This window comes from Littorina saxatilis, linkage group LG7 (assembly GCF_037325665.1).
Source record: "Littorina saxatilis isolate snail1 linkage group LG7, US_GU_Lsax_2.0, whole genome shotgun sequence".
In the NCBI taxonomy this organism is placed as follows: domain Eukaryota; kingdom Metazoa; phylum Mollusca; class Gastropoda; order Littorinimorpha; family Littorinidae; genus Littorina; species Littorina saxatilis.
The window spans coordinates 28,026,568-28,050,204 of record NC_090251.1 but is presented as its reverse complement, the minus strand read 5'-3'; the positions used below and the strand labels follow the sequence as shown (position 1 = coordinate 28,050,204).

General features: G+C 42.6%; 1 protein-coding gene across 1 annotated transcript in view; it reads left to right on the top strand.

Annotated features, from left to right (window-relative positions):
* Positions 1-7,618, top strand: part of LOC138970172 (uncharacterized) — a 37,063-nt gene extending 29,445 nt beyond the window's left edge. Inside the window, exons 5-6 of the mRNA XM_070342663.1 lie at positions 3,521-3,670; positions 7,013-7,618. Of these exons, the coding sequence (XP_070198764.1) occupies positions 3,521-3,670; positions 7,013-7,222 (360 nt within the window). The 3' untranslated portion in view covers positions 7,223-7,618. The remainder of the gene's footprint in view (positions 1-3,520; positions 3,671-7,012) is intronic.
* The last annotated feature ends 16,019 nt before the right edge of the window (positions 7,619-23,637 follow it).

Genomic DNA, 23,637 nt, shown 5'->3' with positions numbered 1-23,637 from the left:
CTCGACGAGGTGGGTTTTGCTTCTTTCTCTTTTCGATCTTGTTTGTTTGACAACGTGATTTATTGCACATCGTTATGTTGTTGTTGTTGTAAGAATGTGTTAGGGTTTGCAGGTAAATGATAAACAGTTTGTGTCTGAAGTATTTTGCGGGTTTCTTGATCCAATTTACTGACCATGCCGCCGCCGCACACCCCCCCCCCCCCTCCCTCCCTCGATCATCTCTGTGATATCGTCTTCACAACCCCTATTTTATTGTTCTTCGCTGGCCAGTCCTTGAGAGCTTACTATGGTGTAACATGTCATCAGTATTCTTTGTCTGGGGTCAAACTGAGAAGCAGCATCTGAGCGATGTACGACTGACACAGTTTCTGTTTCTGGTCATTGACCGTAGGAAAATAAGTACCCTACTAGAGAGCGTTCTCTAATTCTAAAGGATTGGTTTACACCAGCATGGCTGACCAACCTATCATTGACAGCAATATTGTTGTCAAATCTTTTCCATTAACTAAGGAATAAAAAAAATAGATCCAATTTACTTCACCAAAGAAAAAAAAAGAGTTAAACTAAAGGACTGGGGATGCAACTCATGAATCAAAAGCATAAAGATCACCTGCAAACAGTGCTAGGTTTAGGAAATCTGAAAATGTATACACACACACAGAACACACACACACAAAACAGACAACAGACAAGAAACAAGCAAATACATAGCAAGTGTGATGAAATAAATTAATTTTAAAAGAAAAATATGAAAAGAAAGAAAGAAAGAAAGAAAATAATTCAGCTAGTTTCAGTATTAGTTCCTGCGTGTATGTGATTGTGTGGTTACTCAAATCCCATAGTAAACTTGACATGTACATTTTGTGATAGGGGCCAATTAATGAATGTCTTTTGTGTGTGTGTGTGTGTGTGTGTGTGTTCGTCAACCGACATATGTGGGTACGAGCCGCTGAGGTGGTTGTAAGAAAACCCGCCTGGTTCAGTGGTTGGGGGCTGATTGGGATTTCTGATTTACCAGCCTAGCCAAAAAGTTGAGGTACACCCCATGTAACATGGTCATTTGCAAAATAAAGTACAAGCACTTGTTGACGTTTATATTGAGTCTTAAAATTTGCAGCTTATTACAAACAAAAACCATGGACAGTTGTATCAAATATTAAATCAGTGTTTGTGTATTTATTAGGTTGGAGCAAGGGGAGAGCCAGTCCTCCTGTGGTGGCAGCGAGGAGAAAGATTGACCTGATGGAAAAGTTTGCTAAACCGGAACTACCCTCTTCCACAGCAGAAACATCAGCTTTGCCATCTTCTGACCAACCATAAGAAGATACAGATACTTTGCCATCTTCTGACCCATCACAAGCAGATATGGATACTGGTACTGTGCAACGTCACTCCGCTGACATGTGTTGGGCTTTTGTCAACATTGATCAGCTCAATCTATTGCTGAAAGGTTTATATCCTGTACTGAATGCTTGTCTGATAGCAGTCTGATTATGAAAGAAGGTGATGCATCAGCCCAAGGATTTGCAAAGGCCCTGCATCTGGAGTGCATATGAGTGTCCATTCAAGTCTGCAGTTGTTTACTCTTCTCCCGGTGTTTGCAACGCTTCGGGTGGTAAAGTTGCATTTTAAATAATCCGCGTATGACCAAGTTGGTACATGGAAAGGGACATTCAGCTTTACAGAAATTTGCTGCAGTGTTAGGATTGAGCACAGAAATACTGTAATTAAAATGTTGCAACTTTTGAATGGCTTGATAGCTTTGTTCCATTTGTGTATATATAATTATGTAATGTTGTTGATGATTTGTGAAGCATCATTTCTATGCAATGGAATAAGAAATCAGTGCATCCGTTGGGTTTTTATGAGTCTGACAGTTTGGTTCTGATCAATATTTTCATATCAGCACAAACACAGATAATTGACTTTTTTAATGTTTTCATATAATTTTTTTTTAAATCAAAAAAATCTGATAATTTGATTATCAAATCATTTCCCCTTCATAGTTAAAGTGTTATTCTGGTTAAAAAAAAAACCACCCCATTAATTCAAGCTCTACTGTGGTACTAGTTTACCGGGGTACTAGTGAGACTCTTTTACATGCTGTTTTCTCTACATGTAATTTGAGACAAAATGTGGTAATTAAAATGTTGTAACTTTTGAATGGCAAGATGGATTTGTTCCAATTTTGTATATGTTGTTTATGATTTGTGAAGCACCATTTCTGTGCATGGAATAAGAATACAGTGGATTCCTTGTGTTTTTATGAGTCCGACAGTTTCGTTTTGATTCATATCTGCACTAACATAGATGAGTTTTCAAATGATTTTTTTTAAAAAGTCTGGATAATTTGATCGTCAAATCATTTCCCCATCATAGTAAAGTGGTTATTCTTATAAAAACATATCAATTCAGGCTGCACTGTGCTACTAGTTTGAGGTACTGGTTGGAATCTTTCAAATGCTGTTTTCTCTGAATGTAATTTTCAGACAAACATCTGTAATTAAAATGTTGCAACTTTTGAATGGCTTGATGGATTTGTTTCATTTTTGTTTATGTTGTTTATGATTTGTAAAGCGTCAGTTTTGTGTATGGAATAAGAGTTAGGTGCATTGGTTGGGTTTTTATGAGTCTGACAGTTTGGTTCTGATTCATGTTTTCATATCGGTACAAACAAAGATGGCTGTTTTCATATGATGTATATAAAAAAAATCCTGATAATTTGATTGTCAAATCCTTTTCCCTACATAGTAAAGTGGTCATTCTGATAAAAACATATGAATTCAGGGTGCACTGTGCTACTGTTTTTTTTATGTACTGGTTCAAATCTTTAAAATGCTGTTTTCTCTGAATGTAATTTTCAGACAAAACGCTACAATTAAAATGTTGCAACTTTTGAAAGGCTTGATGGATTTGTTCAGTTTTTGTATATGTTGTTTATGAGTTGTACAGCATCAGTTCTGTGTATGGAATAAGAGTTCAGTGCATTGGTTGGGTTTTTATGAGTCTGACAGTTAGGATTTCATGTATTTTTCTTATCAAAACTGAACCGGTAACTGAAAATGCTAAATTAAAATAATATATTGCTTAGAAATGCTTTTCGATACACAGAATTATTAAACACACACATATTGCTGCAAAGAAGAAAAATTGGATCAAAACATGCACTGGTTCACAAACTGCAACATTTTAAAAAAAGCACATTTTATAACGTTTTTCTCACATTTTGGTGAATAAAACCCCCAAAAATTGCTTTTCACTCAAAATTTAAAATGGTTTCCCTTAATTAGGTTATTCTGCTTGCAAAAATCAAACAAGCAGCAAGCTGTTTCCAAAATAAAAAAAAAAAGTGCTTGCCTACCCTGTCCCCCCTTAAGTGTGTGTTTGTGCAGGTTCCCTGTCTGTCGTCGTACAACCCGCTGTCGCACAGCTCAGGCCTGGTGGATGTCCTGCTGACACAGGCTGCCCCCAAACAACAGGCCGTCAATAGTATTAGTAATACATAGACTTCAGCTTTAAGAGTGTCTGTGTGCAGGTTCCCTGTCTGTCGTCGTACAACCCGCTGTCGCACAGCTCAGGCCTGGTGGATGTCCTGCTGACACAGGCTGCCCCCAAACAACAGGCCGTCAAGCCTCGCCCTGCTGCCAAGCGTAAGGCAGCCCCCGCCAAGGTGAGGTTCGGATCTCCCGAGATTAGCAACTGAGACATGCACAACGTAGGTCAGTTTGAACGAAACAAGATGGAAATCAAAATTGAAACAAGATCGCAGCCAAGATGGAAACACCAGTAGCCACATCGAAAAATAAAACGACACCCCTAGAATGAAATGACATAGGTCTCTCTCTCTCGCTCTCTCTCTCTCTCTCTCTCTCTCTCTCTCTCTCTCTCTCTCTCTCTCTCTCTCTCTCTCTCTCTCTCTCTCTCTCTCTCTCTCTCTCTCTCTCTCTCTCTCTCTCAAAATGTTCTATGACGCCCACATAATGCCTCATAATATAAACTTCGCATCGACACTTTGGGATAACTGCAGTGATGTTCATTTAAAAAGACTCAATTCCCTGCATCGCCGAGCTGCAACACTTATTCTGCATGATTTGAATAGGTCCACGGATGATAAACTAAAGCTCTTGAATTTCCTCCCCTTGAAAGATCAGTTGACGTTAAACAAGCCTGTGTTCATGTATAAAATTCTAAATGACGACTGTCCTAAATATTTGCAATCACATTTCAAACATGCCACAAAAAGATATGGGTCCCAAAAAATCATCCCTCCTATACCTCGCATAGACCTCTACAAATCGAGCTTAGCCTTCTCGGGAGCGTTTCTCTGGAACTCCTTCCCCCAACAGATAAGAAATGCAACTTCAGTGAAAATGTTTAAGAGACAGTCACGTTCACACATCATTCGTGAATGAAATGTCTTGTTCGATTGTTATTTTGTTAAACATTTTGTACTAGTGTTAACGGATGTGTAGCTGATCGGAGCAACTTTATTCCCAAATGAAAGGTATAACTATGTCAATGTAATTTTGTAATTTTTGAGTTCTCCTTATGTGATTCCTTAAATGCACATTGTGTTGCATTCCATACACTGTATTTCTGTATTTTATATGATTGAATTTATATTTTTAATGTGCGTCTGTCTTTATGTGTTGTATAAAGGACAGGTTGGAAGAATAGGCTTTGCCTAAAACCTTTATCCTTTTGTAATAAAGTTCTGAGTCTGAGTCTGAGTCTGAGTCTCTCTCTCTCTGTCTCCCTCTCTGTCTGTCTGTCTGTCTGTCTCTCTCTCTCTCTCTCTCTCTCGATCTCTCTCTCTCTCTCTCTCTCTCTCTCTCTCTCTCTCTCTCTCTCTCTCTCTCTCTCGATCTTTCTCTCTCTTTTCTCTCTATTTCTCTGTGACACTCATGCGCGCGCTTTTGCTCTTTCTAAGTCTTTCCCCGGTGTATACACCTTCTATAAAACCCACACTGAAATTACTTTATTAACATAGGGCCTAGTTTCTATTACCAGAAACTAATTTTGGAATTCTACTGCATGGGGAACGGAAAAAAATTGTACCTTTTTTCGGTCAACCCTTGTTTTATTTCTTGGTTTTACTCTTTTTTTACATTTAGTCAAGTTTTGACTAAAAGTTTTAACATAGAGGGGGAATCGAGACGAGGGTCGTGGTGTATGTGTGTGTGTGTGTGTGTCTGTGTGTGTGTGTGTGTAGAGCGATTCAGACTAAACTACTGGACCGATCTTTATGAAATTTGACATGAGAGTTCCTGGGTATGAAACCCCCGAACGTTTTTTTTCATTTTTTTGATAAATGTCTTTGATGACGTCATATCCGGCTTTTCGTGAAAGTTGAGGCGGCACTGTCACGCCCTCATTTTTCAACCAAATTGGTTCAAATTTTGGTCAAGTATTCTTCGACGAAGCCCGGGGTTCGGTATTGCATTTCAGCTTGGTGGCTTAAAAATTAATTAATGACTTTGGTCATTAAAAATCGGAAAATTGTAAAAAAAAATAAATATTTATAAAACGATCCAAATTTACGTTTATCTTATTTTCCATCATTTGCTGATTCCAAAAACATATAAATATGTTATATTCCGATTAAAAACAAGCTCTTAAAATTAAATATATAAAAATTATTATCAAAATAAAATTTTCCAAATCAATTTAAAAACACTTTCATCTTATTCCTTGTCGGTTCCTGATTCCAAAAACATATAGATATGATATGTTTGGATTAAAAACACGCTCAGAAAGTTAAAACAAAGAGAGGTACAGAAAAGCGTGCTATCCTTCTTAGCGCAACTACTACCCCGCTCTTCTTGTCAATTTCACTGCCTTTGCCATGAGCGGTGGACTGACGATGCTACGAGTATACGGTCTTGCTGAAAAATGGCAGCTACTTGACTAAATATTGTATTTTCGCCTTACGCGACTTGTTTACATTTAGTCAAGTTTTGACTAAAAGTTTTAACATAGAGGGGGAATCGAGACGAGGGTCGTGGTGTATGTGTGTGTGTGTGTGTGTGTGTGTGTGTGTGTGTGTGTGTGTGTGTGTGTGTGTGTGTGTGTGTGTGTGTGTGAGTGTGTGTGTGTCTGTCTGTCTGTGCGTGTGTGTGTGTAGAGCGATTCAGACTAAACTACTGGACCAATCTTTATGAAATTTGACATGAGAGTTCCTGGGAATGATATCCCCGGATGTTTTTTTCTTTTTTTCGATAAATGTCTTTGATGACGTCATATCCGGCTTTTTGTAAAAGTTGAGGCGGCACTGTCACACCCTCATTTTTCAATCAAATTGATTGAAATTTTGGCCAAGCAATCTTCGACGAAGGCCGGACTTCGGTATTGCATTTCAGTTTGGTGGCTTAAAAATTAATAAATGACTTTGGTCATTAAAAATCTGAAAATTGTAAAAAAAAATTTTTTTATAAAACGATCCAAATTTACGTTCATCTTATTCTTCATTATTTTCTGATTCCAAAAACATATAAATATGTTATATTTGGATTAAAAACAAGCTCTGAAAATTAAAAATATAAAAATTATGATTAAAATTAAATTTCCGAAATCGTTTCAAAAACTATTTCATCTTATTCCTTGTCGGTTCCTGATTCCAAAAACATATAGATATGATATGTTTGGATTAAAAACACGCTCAGAAAGTTAAAACGAAGAGAGGTACAGTAAAGCGTGCTATGAAGCACAGCGCAACCGCTGCCGCGCCAAACAGGCTCGTCACTTTCACTGCCTTTTGCACTAGCGGCGGACTACGTTCAGTTTCATTCTGTGAGTTCCACAGCTTGACTAAATGTAGTAATTTCGCCTTACGCGACTTGTTTAATTCTTTTTTTTTTAACTTTCCCTTTTTGTCTCAATCTTTTCCGAGTCAGCCGAATTCGTCTTTCGATCTCCATTTGTCGCAAACTTCCTTGTGTATCGGAAAGGCGTACGCGTTGCAAGAATCATTACCTCCCATAACTGCCAGTAAGTGTTATCGCCCGTCTGACAGGGTTCCGACACCCAGGACATCACATGGTCAGGAACAACGGCCACCGTTACATCCGCTTCCGGGATGGAGGCGCTCTCGATTGGAGGACGGGGCAGGGGAGACTACTCTAGCGCCCAAGCCAGGGGAGGCTATCTACGCCCTCCAGGGGACGCTGGGAGGTCCCACGTGACCGCCAGACGCCCGGATGGCTTCCTTATTCAGTTGGAGTGAAAAGATTGGCTCTGACTTTCTTGTATAATTATAAGTTAAGTTTTGTGTGTGTGTGTGTTATTGGTTGTTTTTTTCTTTCTTAAATGTATCTGTTTTTGTCGAGTTCAAATTTAATAAAGCGAGGCATCGATGCATGACGTTAGTTATGTTCTTGTCACACATGCTTTTGGACAAAATTCGTAGATTTGGGGCAAACGCAAAACACTTTCTTATTTTGAGGCATAACTGTGTAGTATTTTGTTGGTAAAATGTGTCCCTGGTCTGAGTTGAGTGAAAGTGTTCATATTCTGATCTGTGTAAAGATTTTCTCATTTTGGTTTACGTTAGTTTGAGTCTTTACTGTTAGTCATTTAGTGCTATTACTGCGTCAGAAATAAAGTGCTCGCACAAGACTCATCTCGCTGTTCATGTTGATCTTGTTCATTTTACTGGGTCAGGATGTGTCGGGATGGATGATTGATTCATTGTTCTCTCTCTCTTTCTGTGTGTGTGTGTGTGTGTGTGTGTGTGTGTGTGTGTGTGTGTGTGTGTGTGTGTGTGTGTGCGAACGATAGCGGTCTTTAGTCTTAAAGGCACAGTAAGCCTCCCGTAAACCATCACAGATACGGTCAGGCTTTTACACACAGTACAAACACCCTTCCATTTGAACGCTCACCAAACGGGAACATCCTAGGTGCCCTACGTAAAGAGCGAGCAATTTTCAAAGAATTTATTTTTGCGTGGTTTATCTTACCCCTGAGCCATCGTGAACCCGTGTGATCCAGTTTCCCTTTTTCACAATGCAGTCGTCAGTTTGTAATTTGAATGGGTCTCGCTGTGAGCTTATCTGCAATAGCACGTTATGTACCTCTGACTTTTAACGAAACAAACGAATGTGATTGATAAGAACTCTAGCGATGGCTTTTGACTGCCTATAAATCGCCGTCTGCTACGAAAATCACGACCTTGCGTGACCCTGCTTTCGGGCTTTTCAAACTTTCAAAACTTCGAATTGTACTGATCTTGTCTTGATGAAAAGAGAATTCTTTTATGATTTAAGAATGTTTGTGTAACAAGCTGAGAATTTATTAGTTAGATTTTAAAAGTTAGGTCTAGCGCCAAAACGCACCACGGTCCGAATCATTCTGATAATCATCGCTCCACGGCTATCGCCAGTTGAAGGGAAGCAACTCATTTTTGACCTGAGTTCAGGATGGGTCCGATTGAGATGGAGACAATCCGAAAAATTATTTCTTTGAAAATTGCTCGCTCTTTACGTAGGGCACCTAGGATGTTCCCGTTCGGTGAGTGTTCAAATGGAAGGGTGTTTGTACTGTGTGTAAAAGCCTGACAGTATCTGTAATGGTTTACGGGAGGCTTACTGTCCGGGCGTGATTTTCGGTATCATAATAGCCGTCCAGCACCAAAACGAGGCGCCATTCTTGTAGAAGCCCAAGTCCACGAAAATAAATTCTTTGAAAATTTCTCACGCTCGACAGAAAGCAGCCAGGATGTTCCCGTTCGGTGAGCGTTCAAATGGAAGTATGCTTGTACTGTATGTAGACGCTCGGGGAGTTCTGTGATGGTTTACGGGAGGCTTACTGTGCCTTTAACTATGTCTTGACAATAAAAGCATTTTACTGTACCACTTACACCGTGTTTGGTTTTGCACGTATGCTCTCCTGTTCCAAAGTTTGCACAGGTTTTTCATCTGAGGTCATGCTTGATTATTCTTACCAGTTGATTCGTGTTTGATTGTTTTCGAGTACTGTTATTAAAATGTATACAACATGTTACTTTCTTATCAAATCGCTTGGAAAATCGGGTTGCTTTCTCCCAGTGGAAAGCTAGCAGCAACAAGAGTCGCGCTACCCAGGTGTGTGCGTGTTTAGGTGCAATCCGCCACCTGCACTTTTGGCAGAATGACCGAGCACTTTTATATACGGCAGTTGTTGAAAGGATTTTGACAAAACGACCGAGAGTCATAATTCAGGAAGGGTTGCACACAAATCCACACAAAAAAGCAAAGTGTATATTTCTATAGTCATACACAGAACACACACACACACACACACACACACACACACACACACACGCGTACACACGCACACAATCACACACACACACACACACACACACACACGCACACACACACACACACACACACATACACACACATGCAAATCACAGAACTAGCACGCATGCCTGCATGCATAAACCAGACACTAACATTCATCACAAGGCATTTTTTCCCGACACCCAAAGCTCTAGTCGCAATCAATAACAGGTGAGGGCGGGAGGATGGGGCACGGTTTGAAGGATGAGTCTAATTAAGCCGCTAAATGAAGGTGTAGATTTTGTGTCAGACTGCAATCGGCACCAATCCATCAAACATGCAAGCAGACGGCTCGCAGAGCACTACAGCCATTACTGCAGCTTCTGTCCCAACTCACAGAACGCTATTCAGTAGAATACCCTTTCAGGACCGACACAAATGTTAAAAATATTCGGTCTTAAAAGGGAGAGTGTCCTATTAAAGGTAGTTACATTTAAAGACATTATTTTACAGAACATGTGAAAAAACCCAGGTCTTCCAACGAGGTTGTCGAGGTAAGGGTAGGGTGGGGTGGTAAGGGAGGGGTCGGGGATGGGAGGGGGGGGGGGTGGGGGGGGGGCGTTTGGTGGTGTCATTTGTCACTGCATGTGGTCGGGATAAACTTTCTTCTTTTAGGCAAGGTACTGTCACGTAACCGTTCGTAATGCGCTTAAGTCCGCATCACGATATTTGTGCAAATAATAAGCTTGGTTAAGTGTTCTGACCCTGAACTCTCCCCATTGCTTTCGAAAGCTTACGCGATGTTTTCTTTCTTCTTTTTTTCCCTGTGGGTTAAGGTCACTGCGAACTATTTATTTGATATTTTTAATCCAGTTGAATTACCCAACGAATGTGGTCCATGCTCAAACAGCACGATTCACACTTAGATAACACCTAGCTTGCCGTACACATTCCTGATGTGACAATTTTGGCTTTTAATTCGAACAAACACAAACACAGGCACACGGGATAAATGCTTGAAATGATGGCGTTTGCTTCCATTACAAACATAGACGTGCAAAAGAAAAACAAACGAGAGAGAGAGAGAGAGAGAGAGAGAGAGAGAGAGAGAGAGAGAGAGAGAGAGAGAGAGAGAGAGAGAGAGAGAGAGAGAGAGAGAGAGAGATATCCATTTTCAAAATCAGTGCTGTTATAGTAAAAAGAGAGAACGAGACAAACATAGATTTCCGGAATCCATTTTCAAAATCAGTTTTGTTACTAAGACATATAAAACAAACAGTCCCCGCTAATCAGGAAGATGGGTGGGCTATCACACTGGGAAATTCTCTTTGATATCCCATCCCTACGCAGTTTATTACGCCGGCAACGTTTACGAAATTTCTCATGAAGTGACGTGCGCAAATCTCGCGTGTTTTGCTAGCTAAGTCCGTGGCATCGAAGGGACGTGATTTATCCGTGTTGACCGATAGTTTGGGTAGGAGTTGTCTGCCGCTGATGTTTGCTTTCTCTCCGTCGCTGCCTGTGCCTTGGGTCGTTAGTCAATGCTTTCAGTTGATTAGTTATTAGTCGCGTGGAGGTATCAGTCTTTTTCTGCACGGGAGGCATGTCGCACGTGAAGCAACAGTGTCTGTAGCAGGGATATTGGTTTTGGCAGTCGGCAAAATGACAACACTTATTTGAAATTGCAGAAAGCTTTATCGTTTTTTGGCAATCAAATTACAATAATTATTGAATTGTGGAACATTCCATTTTAAACAAAACAAATAATCCACGAGCCTGTTGAAGCAATGGTCCTTGCAGCAGACAGACATACAAATAATGATGTGATAAATGAAAGGACTTTTAGTTGAGAATGAAGTTTAAAGCAAACTGATGAAGGTGGCATGATGTCACCTCATTTATTTTAAGTTATCTGTACATGTCTGTCCACTGCAAAGACCACTCGTAAGAGTTTCGTTTTGTCTGGGATTAAAAGTTCCACAAACTTACCTTTCTTGTTTTATGATATTCTGGATTCTGGAACGATAGCTGTATATCTGATTCGTTATATTGGCAGACATTTTTTCAATATGGGGGGAAAAGTGACAAACGCCTGCCTGAAAGTTTCGAAAAATTGCCGAAACTGTTACGGCCATTTGCCGACAGAAACAAATCCTCGCATTACCCCTGTTGCAGTACTGATTTTGAGCTATCTTTGCTTTCAAGGTTCAATTCATTCTGTAGGATAACTCAAAGGAAGATGCGTTTGGGTACTCCTATTAACTCATAACGTATGAAAGCTCGAAAGAAGGTGCCTGACAGAAACATTACACTCAAACACCGATGTAGCCTACTAATATATTGGAAAAAAGAATACACAACAGTGTTGTATCACACTTTCAACAAATTAAACATAATAACATATCTGCTTCTCTGAAAATACAAAACAACAAACAATCAAGAACAGAAACATCGTTTGGAGACATCATTTGTGTATTATCTTTATATCCCCCTTCTCGTTTTCTTTTCTTTGTTTATAGGGCTTATCTCATAGTGATGCAACATGTATGACGAGACAACATGTAAGAAACCTCAAAAACTCGTGATCAGAGAGAGAGAGAGAGAGAGAGAGAGAGAGAGAGAGAGAGAGAGACAGACAGACAGACAGACAGACAGACAGACAGACAGGCAGGTAGACAGACAGGCAGACAGGCAGACAAACAGACAGAGAGACACAGACATAGAGAGAGAGAGAGAGAGAGAGAGAGTGAGAGAGAGAGACAGACAGCCAGACATCCAAACAAACAGAAAAACACAGACATAGAGAGAGAAAAAGAGAGAGAGAGAGAGAGAGAGAGAGAGAGAGTCCCATGCGATAGAGAAACTGATCCATACAAACATGTTTCCAAAGATTACACCGCACCATTGAGTTTTATCATTTTTTACTGCAACCCTCCTGTAAACCCTCGTTTGTGTTACCACCCATCGTGGTGACAGTTAACATTTGTCACCCCCCTCAAATCTTTACCCGGACGGTTTGTGACCGTCCCTGTGTGATGTAGATAGCGGTATAATCCTGTTTTCCCCGCCTAAAATATCGCTCTGGAGAAGGTCGGGTGACTTAAATTTGGAAATAAAGGGAGAGCATTTTTTCAGGGGCGAGCAGTTTTTGTAATCCAAGGGAGATTACCGCGTGGAGTGATTTGCCAACATGCCACGATGTCGTTATCGAAGTGTTCTGATTCATTTAACTTTTCCGAGGTTATGAAGGTTAAAATATAAATGCATGCATTTTCAAATGCTTTTTTTCTTTCTAAAATGTTTTGCAATTTTGGAAGATGAACCAGCTGGGGAATTAACATGCTCGTGTGGAGTTAACTACATATTTCACAAATTCTGTGCTCCATCGTAGTCATCGTATTGATCACTGCACCCGGTCGCTGCCGCCTGGTGGGTTAAGAGTGGAGATTTTTCCGATCTCCCAGGTCAACTTATGTGCAGACCTGCTTGTGACTTAACCCCCTCCGTGTGTACACGCAAGCACAAGACCCAAGTGTGCACGGAAAAGATCCTGTTATCCATGTCAGAGTTCGGTGGGTTATGGAAACACGAAAATACCCAGCATGCCTACCCAACAAAAGCGGAGTGAAGCTGACTATGCTCTCAGAGTATAGTGTGGGGAACCCAAATGGGCAAACGAGCTCACACGTAACCAGACACATTTTGGAACGCTGAAGAAGAAGAAGAAGAAGAAGAAGAAGAAGAAGAAGAAGAAGAAGAAGAAGAAGAAGAAGAAGAAGAAGAAGAAGAAGATCACTGCACTACCCGCCCAAAACAGTCTGAGAAACAAAGGGATGTAATTAAGCACCACTGTAAATGTGTTCGACATTCGCAACACGAGTGAGTGTGAATTATGCGGCGGAACCTATATCTTAGGTGCCAGGAGATTTGTTCTGCATAACTCAAATATCCTTGGCATTCGATGTCATTAATCCAACAAATAAGCCCACAAATTTGTGGGGCACATTTCCAGTTTGTGGACCACAAAAATAAGCCCACAAATTTGTGGGGCACATTTCCAGTTTGTGGACCACAAAATGAAGGCCAAAACAAAATGTGGGGCACAAAATGTGCGCCATAAAAATAAAGGCAAATAAAAGTAGTCCTTAAATACGATATGAAGCAAGTTTTTGTGGACCATAAAATTCGATTGATCATTTTCCCGAGAAGTCGGTTTTAAGACACAATAAAACGCTCTTCCTTAGTGGAGTACATGAATAGTATTGATGACGAAAAAACATGGCGGCCGTCGTTACTGACATTGAAAACAATCTAATATTTGGCAGTTCAACACGTCCACCAGAGAAATATATCGACAAAGAAGTTGAAACACTGACTGCCCTTCTGAAGGAATTCAATCGGGATGTGAATGGTACAGCTGATTTTGCTGATTTGGACACGGTTTGCCTTGAATGGGGAGGTTGGCGATGAATCGCACTGTTCTACACTACAGGACATTTTCCTCTCACTGATTTTCAATCATCGGTTTGGATCAACCAGCAGGTAAGTTTGGTTTTTTTTAAATCCAAGACATGACCATTGCAAACGTGGCCTTTGTAGAACTGAGCAAGATTCATCTGTTGTGTATGTGTGTGTTACTGAGTACAGTTTGTGGCCCACAAAACCAACATGTGCCCCACAAAAATAAGCCCAAAAATTTGTGAGATACATTTGCAGTTTGTGGGCCACACATTTGTGCCCTTATTTTGTTGGATTACTGACATCGAATGCCAAGGATACTCGAATTTACTCTTTGTGCACACGTCGTATACATTTAAAGCGCTTACGTCCCTTTGTTACCGAGATCTTGCTGTTTCGCTCTTCCGCCCAAAACATGTGGGTGTAAGTTTGGAATAATGACACCACACTATAGAAATACCTTAAACAATGCCAAAATAAGTGTTTGAGATTCTGTTTCCATTGTGACTGTATGCCAATAACGAATCTGGATTATTGTGTTAAAGAGCATGTTTAATGGAAACTATTCAAATGTACGAAAAATATAGATCATCGTTTGAGAAAACCAGTGCATGTGCACCGTTATTTTGGTACAATGAATGCCCTTTCTTTTTAGATAAAATCGTAGAGACATCGTTTCCCAATGGATGCAGTGGGCATTCAACTTTTGAAGTTAAGGACACATTTTTGATCTGGTTGATTGTTTTGTGGTTTTTTTTCTCATGTCCGTTCAACCTATTTGGCTATTAATATTCAGAACCGATTCAGTGTTGTTTTCTTTCTCAGTTTAAACCCCCAAAATTCTAATTGGTGTTTTAGATGAAAAAGTAGTCCAAACTGAAAAGAAATAAATCCACGAATACAGATGGTCTACACAGAAGTGTTCGGTAACCAAAGTATCCAAGGGCCGCGCACAATTTTGAAAGCATCTGCCTATTGCAGATCTGGATAGCTTGTCGCACGTCCAGTACATAGTCCAGTCACTTGCTGCAGTTTTGAGCATGGTAGGCCGCTGTTTTCGGCACACAAATCCGCTATCGTAGTTTGTCGCAAAACCGGCCTTGCTGTGTCTTTGAAAAAAAAGCGACAAGAGCGACAAGTTCCCGGGCGGGGCTTCCCAGCTAGCAAGCTTTCGTCGGCCGACTGACGATTTCAGTCGGGTGACGTCGTCAAATGTCGTGTGTCGACGTCCGTTGTCGCGCCGATATCGTTTTGACTGTGTGTAAAACTCAGCAAATGTACGTAATAAACCCCGACATCGGCCCGACGCAATGTTGCTGTCGATAAAAATATGCAGAGTTACGGGAGATAACAACTTGAATTTATTATCATTATTTTAGCATTTGTTACGTCCCCTGTTCAAGCGTCGGGAACGGCGTGACATGACTCTGCAAATGCGAAACTAAATTATTCATATTTGTTGACTTTTTCACATAGGAGTAGGATAATTAATTGTAAGTTTTGTTTGTATATTTGCAATCAAATACAGCATGAGCTCAAACCATGAGTTTTACATTTTAAAAATACGCCATCATATATACTTGAAATACTCTAATAGCTTTCCTTACGGTACAAATTAACAAGATTGAGTGTGAACATGGCCGGCTAGCTGCTACTTTCCCGCGTGAGCGAAGTTTATTTGTTTTCTTAGTTCAAGTTAATATCGAAAGAAGAGACATTCTTGCGAATGTTGGACAGCACATTGATGATATGTTATCCGAGACGAATGTCGCCTCGGGATCTCAATCTGAGTGCTGGTCCCAGTGCCACGTGGTGGCGGTGATAGTTGACAAGTTAAAATTGTGGAGCCAAGGACGGATGGAAACCTACAGGTGTGTTCAAGCTGTTAACGTCAACTCGAGGACAACCGACGGATCCAGCGAGTAAGTGATTTTGGTTTTTTTTTCTTTAATGTTAGTTTTGCTGTTATACAGTGGGGGGGGGGGGGGGGGGGGGGGGAGTGCATACTGCTGTATCTGTAGATGTAGATGTAGGTGTTTTGTCCTGTACAGTGGGGGGGGGGGGGGGGGGGGGTGGAGTACATACTCATGATACTGCTGAATCTGTAGCTTTAAGTGTGGTTTGCACTGTTACACTTGGGGGGGTGGGGTGTATGTATACTGATGTATCTGTAGCTGTAGGTGTGTGTATTGCATTGTAACACTTGGGGGGGGGGGGGGGGTACATACTGATCTATCTGTAGCTGGTGGTGTGTTTTGCACTGATGCACACCAATCTTACATGGTCCAATCTTACATGGTCCAACCTTACATGGTCCAAACCTACATGGTCCAATCTTACATGGTCCAATCTTACATGGTCCAACCTTACATGGTCCAATCTTGCATGGTCCAATCTTGCATGGTCCAATCTTACATGGTCCAACCTTACATGGTCCAATCTTACATGGTCCAACCTTACATGGTCCAACCTTACATGGTCCAATCTTACATGGTCCAATCTTGCATGGTCCAATCTTGCATGGTCCAATCTTGCATGGTCCAACCTTACATGGTCCAATCTTACATGGTTCAACCTTACATGGTCCAACCTTACATGGTCCAATCTTACATGGTCCAACCTTACATGGTCCAATCTTACATGGTCCAATCTTACATGGTCCAACCTTGCATGGTCCAATCTTACATGGTCCAATCTTACATGGTCCAATATTACATGGTCCAATCTTACATGGTCCAATCTTACATGGTCCAATCTTACATGGTCCAATCTTACATGGTCCATATATATATTATTGGACCATGTAATATTGGACCATGTAATATTGGACCATGTAAGATTGGACCATGTAAGGTTGGACCATGTAATATTGGACCATGTAAGATTGGACCATGTAAGGTTGGACCATGTAATATTGGACCATGTAAGATTGGTCCAATCTTACATGGTCCAACCTTACATGGTCCAACCATACATGGTCCAATCTTACATGGTCCAATCTTGCATGGTCCAACCTTACATGGTCCAACCTTACATGGTCCAATCTTACATGGTCCAACCTTACATGGTCCAACCTTACATGGTCCAATCTTACATGGTCCATATATATATTATTGGACCATGTAATATTGGACCATGTAAGATTGGACCATGTAAGGTTGGACCATGTAAGGTTGGACCATGTAAGATTGGACCATGTAAGATTGGACCATGCGTGACCCAACATGGTTTAAAATCGTCACCACGAGTTTTCGTCACACCCAACAATTCAAAGTGTGGTGCAACACACGAACACTATCCAATGTTTTAGCCATTGGTTTGGATGAGCACGACAAACATTTCGTCTGCTTCTAAAGGTGCTACCGCCTCAGAACCGCAGGCGCGAAGAAAAGTTCGCAGGGATTTCCCGATTGCATAACCGGAAACGAAAGGGATCGCTACGAACTAAGTTTCGTTGGTCAATCTAAAGCTCGCTAATAAGCACCATTGTACTTCCTATGTCTTGAATTAACAGCTTTGTGTTGCATGACCTTGGATGACCTTGACCTTGGGTCAAGGTCACATGTATTTTGGTAGGAAAAATGTGTAAAGCAGTTCTTAGTGTATGATGTCATTGCTAGGTTTAGTTATTTGACCTTGACCCTGAAGGCCAAGGTCATGTAAAGGTCAAGGTCAAGCATGTGAGTCGTATGGGCTTTGCCCTTCTTGTTTATACTGCTGTAGCTGTACGGGGAGGGGGGGTATACTGCTGTAGCTGTTAGTGATTTTTGCACTGTTACACGGGGGGGGGGGGGGGGGGGGGTGGAGTACATACTGCTGAATCTGTAGCTGTAAGTGTGGTTTGCACTGTTACACTTGGGGGGTGGGGTGTACATACTGATGTATCTGTAGCTGTAGGTATTGCATTGTAACACTTGGGGGGGGGGGGGGTGTACATACTGATCTATATCTGTAGCTGTAGGCGTGTTTTGTACTGTTACACTTGGGGGGGGGGGGCGGTTTGTACATACTGATGTAGCTGTAGGTGTGTTATGTACTGTTACAGTAGGCAGGGAGGGGGGGGGTTGAACATACTGCTGTATATGTAGCTGTAGGTGTGTTTTGCACACAGGGGGTGGGGGGGTGGGGGGGGGGGTTGTACATACTGCTGTATCTGTAGGTCTAGGTGTGTTTTGCACTCTACACGGGGGAAGGCGGTTGAGTGTTGTACATACTGCTGTATCTGAAGCTGTAGGTATGGTTGGTACTGTTACAGTGGTGGCAGCGGGGGGAGGGAGATGTACATAATTCTGAATCTGTAGCTGTAAATGAGTTTTGTACTGTTACAGTGGTGGGGGGGGGGGGGGGGGTTGGGGGTTGTACATACTGCTGTAGCTGTAGGTGTGTTTTGCACTGTTACTAAGGGGGAGGGGAGGTGTACATACTGCTGTAGCTGTAGCTGTAAGTAATTTGTGCACTGTTACACTTGGGGGGTTGTATATACTGCTGAATCTGTTGCTGTAGGTGTGTTTTATACTGTAATACTGAGGGGGGGGGGGGTGTATACGGCTGTATCTGTAGCTGTAGGTGTGTTTTGTACTGTTACAGTGAGGGCGGTAGGGGCGGGGGGTTCTACATACTGCTGTATCTCTAGCTGGTGATTTGTTTTGCACTGTTACACTGGGGGGGGGGTTGTACACACTGCTGTATCTGTAGGTTTGTTTTCCACTGTAACACTGGGGGGAGGGGGGGTTATACTGCTGTAGCTGTAAGTGAATTTTGCACTGTTACACTTCGGGGGGGGGGGGGGGGTGGTACATACTGCTGTATCTGTAGCTGCACCCAGCCAGCAAGACATTAGCGGCCGATAGTCGGCCGAACACCCTTCAAAAAGTCGGGCAGGTGACGTCAAAACGTACGACGCGGGTGTTGGCCCGACTAACTTTTGCAAAGAGGCAACGAGTCGGCCGACAGGCGGCCGAACACCTGTACTATGGCGGCACGCATCCGGTCCGATGTTAATCGGCCCGGTGGCTTGTTGGACCTGCGGCCCGACACCTTATGCCGACATCGTCCCGATGTCTTCCCGCTGAAATCGATATCTTCCCGATGTCGGCATAAGGTGTCGGACCGCAGGTCAAACAAGTCATCGGGCCGATTAACATCGGACCGGATGCGTGCCGCCATAGTGCAGGTGTTCGGCCGCCTATCGGCCGCATCGTTGCCTCTTTGCAAAAGTTAGTCGGGCCAACACCCGCGTCGTATGTTTTGACGTCACCGGCCCGACTTTTTGAAGGGTGTTCGGCCGATTATCGGCCGCTAATGTCTTGCTGGCTGGGTTTGCGCATCAAGAATTCCACCTGTTGTCAGTCATACAGTACAACACACACGGACCTTTATCTTACTTATAAGGTTAGGCAAGGCAAGGCACAATGTATAGGTCCGTGACAACACACGCACGTGCCACTCCAGCGATAGGTCAGTCCGTCAGATCTCATCGCTTCAATGCGTCTCACGGATCTCATCCGGGCCAGTGAAGACGTCACCTCGGCAGTCCCAGACGTCGCACAAACACTGCCAGACACCCTAAGTCACAGTTAACTGCAGTGCGACTGATTACTTCTCGCCACCGTGCTAGCCGAGACCACCGCTCCAAGTTCAGAAGACAAACGTTAACGTTACCTGGTTGTGGAAATTGGGTCACTGTAGTGATGACCGGAATGAGAATCCAACTTTAAGGAAGATTGTCTCGAAGAGTTCTTTCTCTGTGCAAATGTCGTTTGGTGACTTAAACTGAAAGGCGCACACCTTCCCGTGTAAACAGTTCGGCTGACCATCTCAGTCAGATCTGGCCTGGCTTTTGCATGTTTGTTAAGACCACCCCGCAACTTGGACTCACACCAACACTCAACAGCCATGGATACTCTCTTAACTTAAGTTGCACAATGTGGAATTGTATGACTGAACTTCGTAATTTCGTTATCAATTTTAAAGAATTTATTCATCTAAGGTATTCCAACTCACGATATAAGCCGTCAGGATTTTAGGTGTATGTCCAAGTGGTTCTGTGTTATCCCTTGTATTAGCCCTGAGATGGTGAGCCGAACGGTTCACATTTGAAGGAGTGTGCCTTTAAGTATCTCGTTGCGCTTGTCTTGGGAGTGGATGAATGCTTATTTAATGAGTTGGAACTTGGCATCGATTTCTCCGCGCGAGGTTGTGATAGGAGGGTGACTCTTTGTTTGGGGACGATATCCTTGTTGTCGTTGTCGTTGTCGTTGTCGTGTCTTATGTAAAGCTCTTGATTTTAAGTCTTTTAAGACTGGGTGGCCGAGTGGTAACGCACTTGCGCTCGGAAGCGAGAGGTTGCGTGTTCAGGCCTGGGTCAGGCCGCAATTTTCTCCCCCCTTTCCTAAACCTAGGTGGTGGGTTCAAGTGCTAGTCTTTCGGATGAGACGAAAAACCGAGGTCCCTTCGTGTACACTACATTGGGGTGTGCACGTTAAAGATCCCACGATTGACAAAAGGGTCTTTCCTGGCAAAATTGTATAGGCATAGATAAAAATGTCCATCAAATACCCGTGGGACTTGGAATAAAGTAAAAAAATTCCATCTCACACGGCACTAAGTCTCAGGAAACATGAATACACGCATGCAGGAAAACAAAATAAAAAATATGGGTAGCGCCGTATATTGTATGGCAGCTCGCTTTCCCCAGGGAGAAAGCAGCCCGAATTTCCATGAGGGTAACCTCACTGGACTATAAATCTTATCCAATCCAATCCAATCAAATCCAATCCAATCCAATCCAATCCAATTATTCGGTAACAGGCTCTCTTATCTTGTGCTAATGTTGCTGACCCCTTAATCGCATGATCTGTGTCAGGAAGATACTTTTGATAAGAACAAAATGACAGTACAGAGTCATTCCCCTTTTTGGACTGTCAAAAATATTAGAAAATTGAGTCTTCAAAGAGAGGTATGTAGTGTTAAAACGGAAGTACAGAAGTTTTGAACAGAGAATTCAAGAATGTAGGTCTTAACAGGTGGGGGCGGGGATTGTCTTACAATTGGATCCCATTCCAGCTTTCATTTTCTGGCGTACCATTTTGACTCGCAATGTGTCACGTTTCAATATATCACTTAAGGTGATTATGAACCGGTTAATTACTACTAATTAACTAACCACACCACGATCCACTCTCGCAGGCATACAATTAAATAGAGTCAACAAAAGTATAAGTTTCAGACGCCTGTTTATGTATAAACTCTCCACCTCCCTCGAGCCTTCACTCAAAATATGTTCCTTTTACGTTCTCAACACGTAAAAAAACCAGTGTTCACTGACAAAATGCCAGTAGTATATAGAAAATTATAGTAACACGCTGAACCCGTGTAAATATAGTTAAATGCGAATGTTCTGTTCGAAAAGCTCTAGTTCGTGCAGGTGTCACACACCCCACGTTGTCACTACTCCAATGAAATCACAGATACGAAAAGACAACGGTGGTCAACGGGGTGCGTACGACATGGTGCACTTAGCTTTCTTTCTGTATGCTGGTTAGCCGGTATGCTGGTTAGCCGGGTTGCTGGTTAGCCGGGTTGCTGGTTAGCCGGTTCGCTGGTTAGCCGGTCTGCTGGTTAGCCGGTCTGCTGGTTAGCCGGTTAGCGTAGCTTCCTCAGGTCCCAGCTCCAACGTCTGCAGCTAGCAGTGCCCCGTCAAAAGGCAGCCGTGCAGCGGTTACAGGAAACCGACAGAAACGAACGAAGGCTGCAAACAGAAAGCATCGGTGCACTAAACATGTCAGCTACCCCTCACCCACCACCTTAAAACATGTCATCTTTAAATATCTCATCGAGCACGTGGGCCTGCACAAAACGGACTTTTTACAACAACAAAACAGTCATTTTCCGTCCTTCTCTCCCTATCTGCAAAAACCATATACAGATTAGTATTTTAGCGTCACAGAGAGTAAATTATGCGCTAACCTGGAAAGAACAACAGAGAGTAAATTATTCCACAACACAGACTCATCAACAGCGTTAAATAATGATTTATTACCTCAAAAGCCTATGATTGTACTCTCAATGGAAGCAAAGTCCGCCTCCTCCCTGGAACAGCCTCTGTTCGTCAACAGTGACCAAAAACGTCCAGAACCCCTTGTCGAATCCTTATGCGAAAGCCATCGCCGACGAAGGAAAGTTGACGACTTGTCCTCAGCAAAATACGTGGCAGAGAGAAGAAATAATTGGTGGAAGTTCCCTTAGAGTGCCGAATATAATACTCGGTGAAAAACCATCATACTCTAGAAACTGTGTATTAGATCCTTCCCCTTCTGTCGCTGGGTGTCAAGTGCGCCGTCCTTGTGCCTCTCTCAGACAACCTAGCCAATAACACGTGACTGACCTTGTCACAAAACCAGTCCAGCTATACACAATTCTGCCTCCCCAAGCAGAAAAAAGACACGAGAAACTCAATCCCTGAAAATCCCGTGTGCGCTGTCAGCGAAAAACCGTCAGCCCTATGACAGCAGAAACCTCCACTGTAAAACTCGTGCGCAGCAAACCCTCCGTGTTCATTGAGCACTGTCAGCAAACTCTGCTGTAGCCCAATATCACGCACAGGCGCTTTCTATCATACATTGACCCAGAACAGGCACTCTACTGAGTGACACTTTCTTGGTCTCTGTCACCCGATCGTGACACAATGAAATACCGCTGTAATCGCATTTGTTGTATGCATTAATTGCAAGAGAGAGAGAGAGAGAGAGAGAGAGAGAGAGAGAGAGAGAGAGAGAGAGAGAGAGAGAGAGAGAGAGAGAAAGAGAGAGAGAGAGAGGGAGAACTCAGAACTCAGAACAGTATTACATAATGATAAAGAGAGAGAGAGAGAGAGATAGAGAGAGAGAGAGAGAGAGAGAGAGAGAGAGAGAGAGAGAGAGAGAGAGAGAGAGAGAGAGCGAGAGAGAGGGAGAACTCAGAACTCAGAACTGTATTACATAATGATAAAGAGAGAGAGAGAGAGAGAGAGAGAGAGAGAGAGAGAGAGAGAGAGAGAGAGAGAGAGAGAGAGAGAGAGAGAGAGAGAGAGAGAGAGAGAGAGAGAGAGTGTGTGTTACCAATTTACGTAACGCTAGATATTTACTGGAATGACCCAGCGTTGGTATTTCCTACTAGTGTCATTATAACACCGTGTTTTAAGTAACGCAATACCTTAGTTCAAGGCCCAGGAATTCTGAACGCGACCGTTTGCACACATTGCAACTTCACGACCCGCGTACTAATTTGGGCAATTCACCGAAATTGAAAGAAAAGGAAAAAAGAAATGGCAAGAAAGTCTGAGCGATTGGTTCCAGTCAGAGTTTCGGAGCCCTCCTCTGAAAGCATTGACAGAGAGAACTACTTCGTAAGGCCAACAAATTCTGAACGCGATCCTCTGCATGCAATCACAATGCACCTTTACGACCCGAGTACAATTCCGACCAATCCCCTCAACGGGGAATTGAGACATCTGGATGCTTGACCTCCCCTCCCCTCGTCCCTCCAAGAGGCTAGCCACAGGGGAGCTCACTCTCACACAACTCGCCGGACCTGTTGGGGAAGCAGACGACAAGATAAGACGAAGGGCTAATGTTTGACGTCAGATTAGAAACTAATCGTTGGATCAAGTCACTAAAGGTTGCGACCAGAGCTTTGGCTCTTTTGATCTCTTGGGCTAACATGGCGAGCTGGGTGATTTACTGTGTTTCTGGCCTGCGCTGACGGCTTGGTACTGCCAGAAACCGCGACTCTCTCTTTGTTTCTGTCTTGGGTTAACTGATGGGGTCTAATTCTACCCGAAATGGCAACTTGAACTCAAGACCAGGACTGATGTGAACGAGAAAGTTAACAAGCGAATGGGAACTAACCGTGGGGTCGGATTGTTCACATTGAGGTTTGTTTG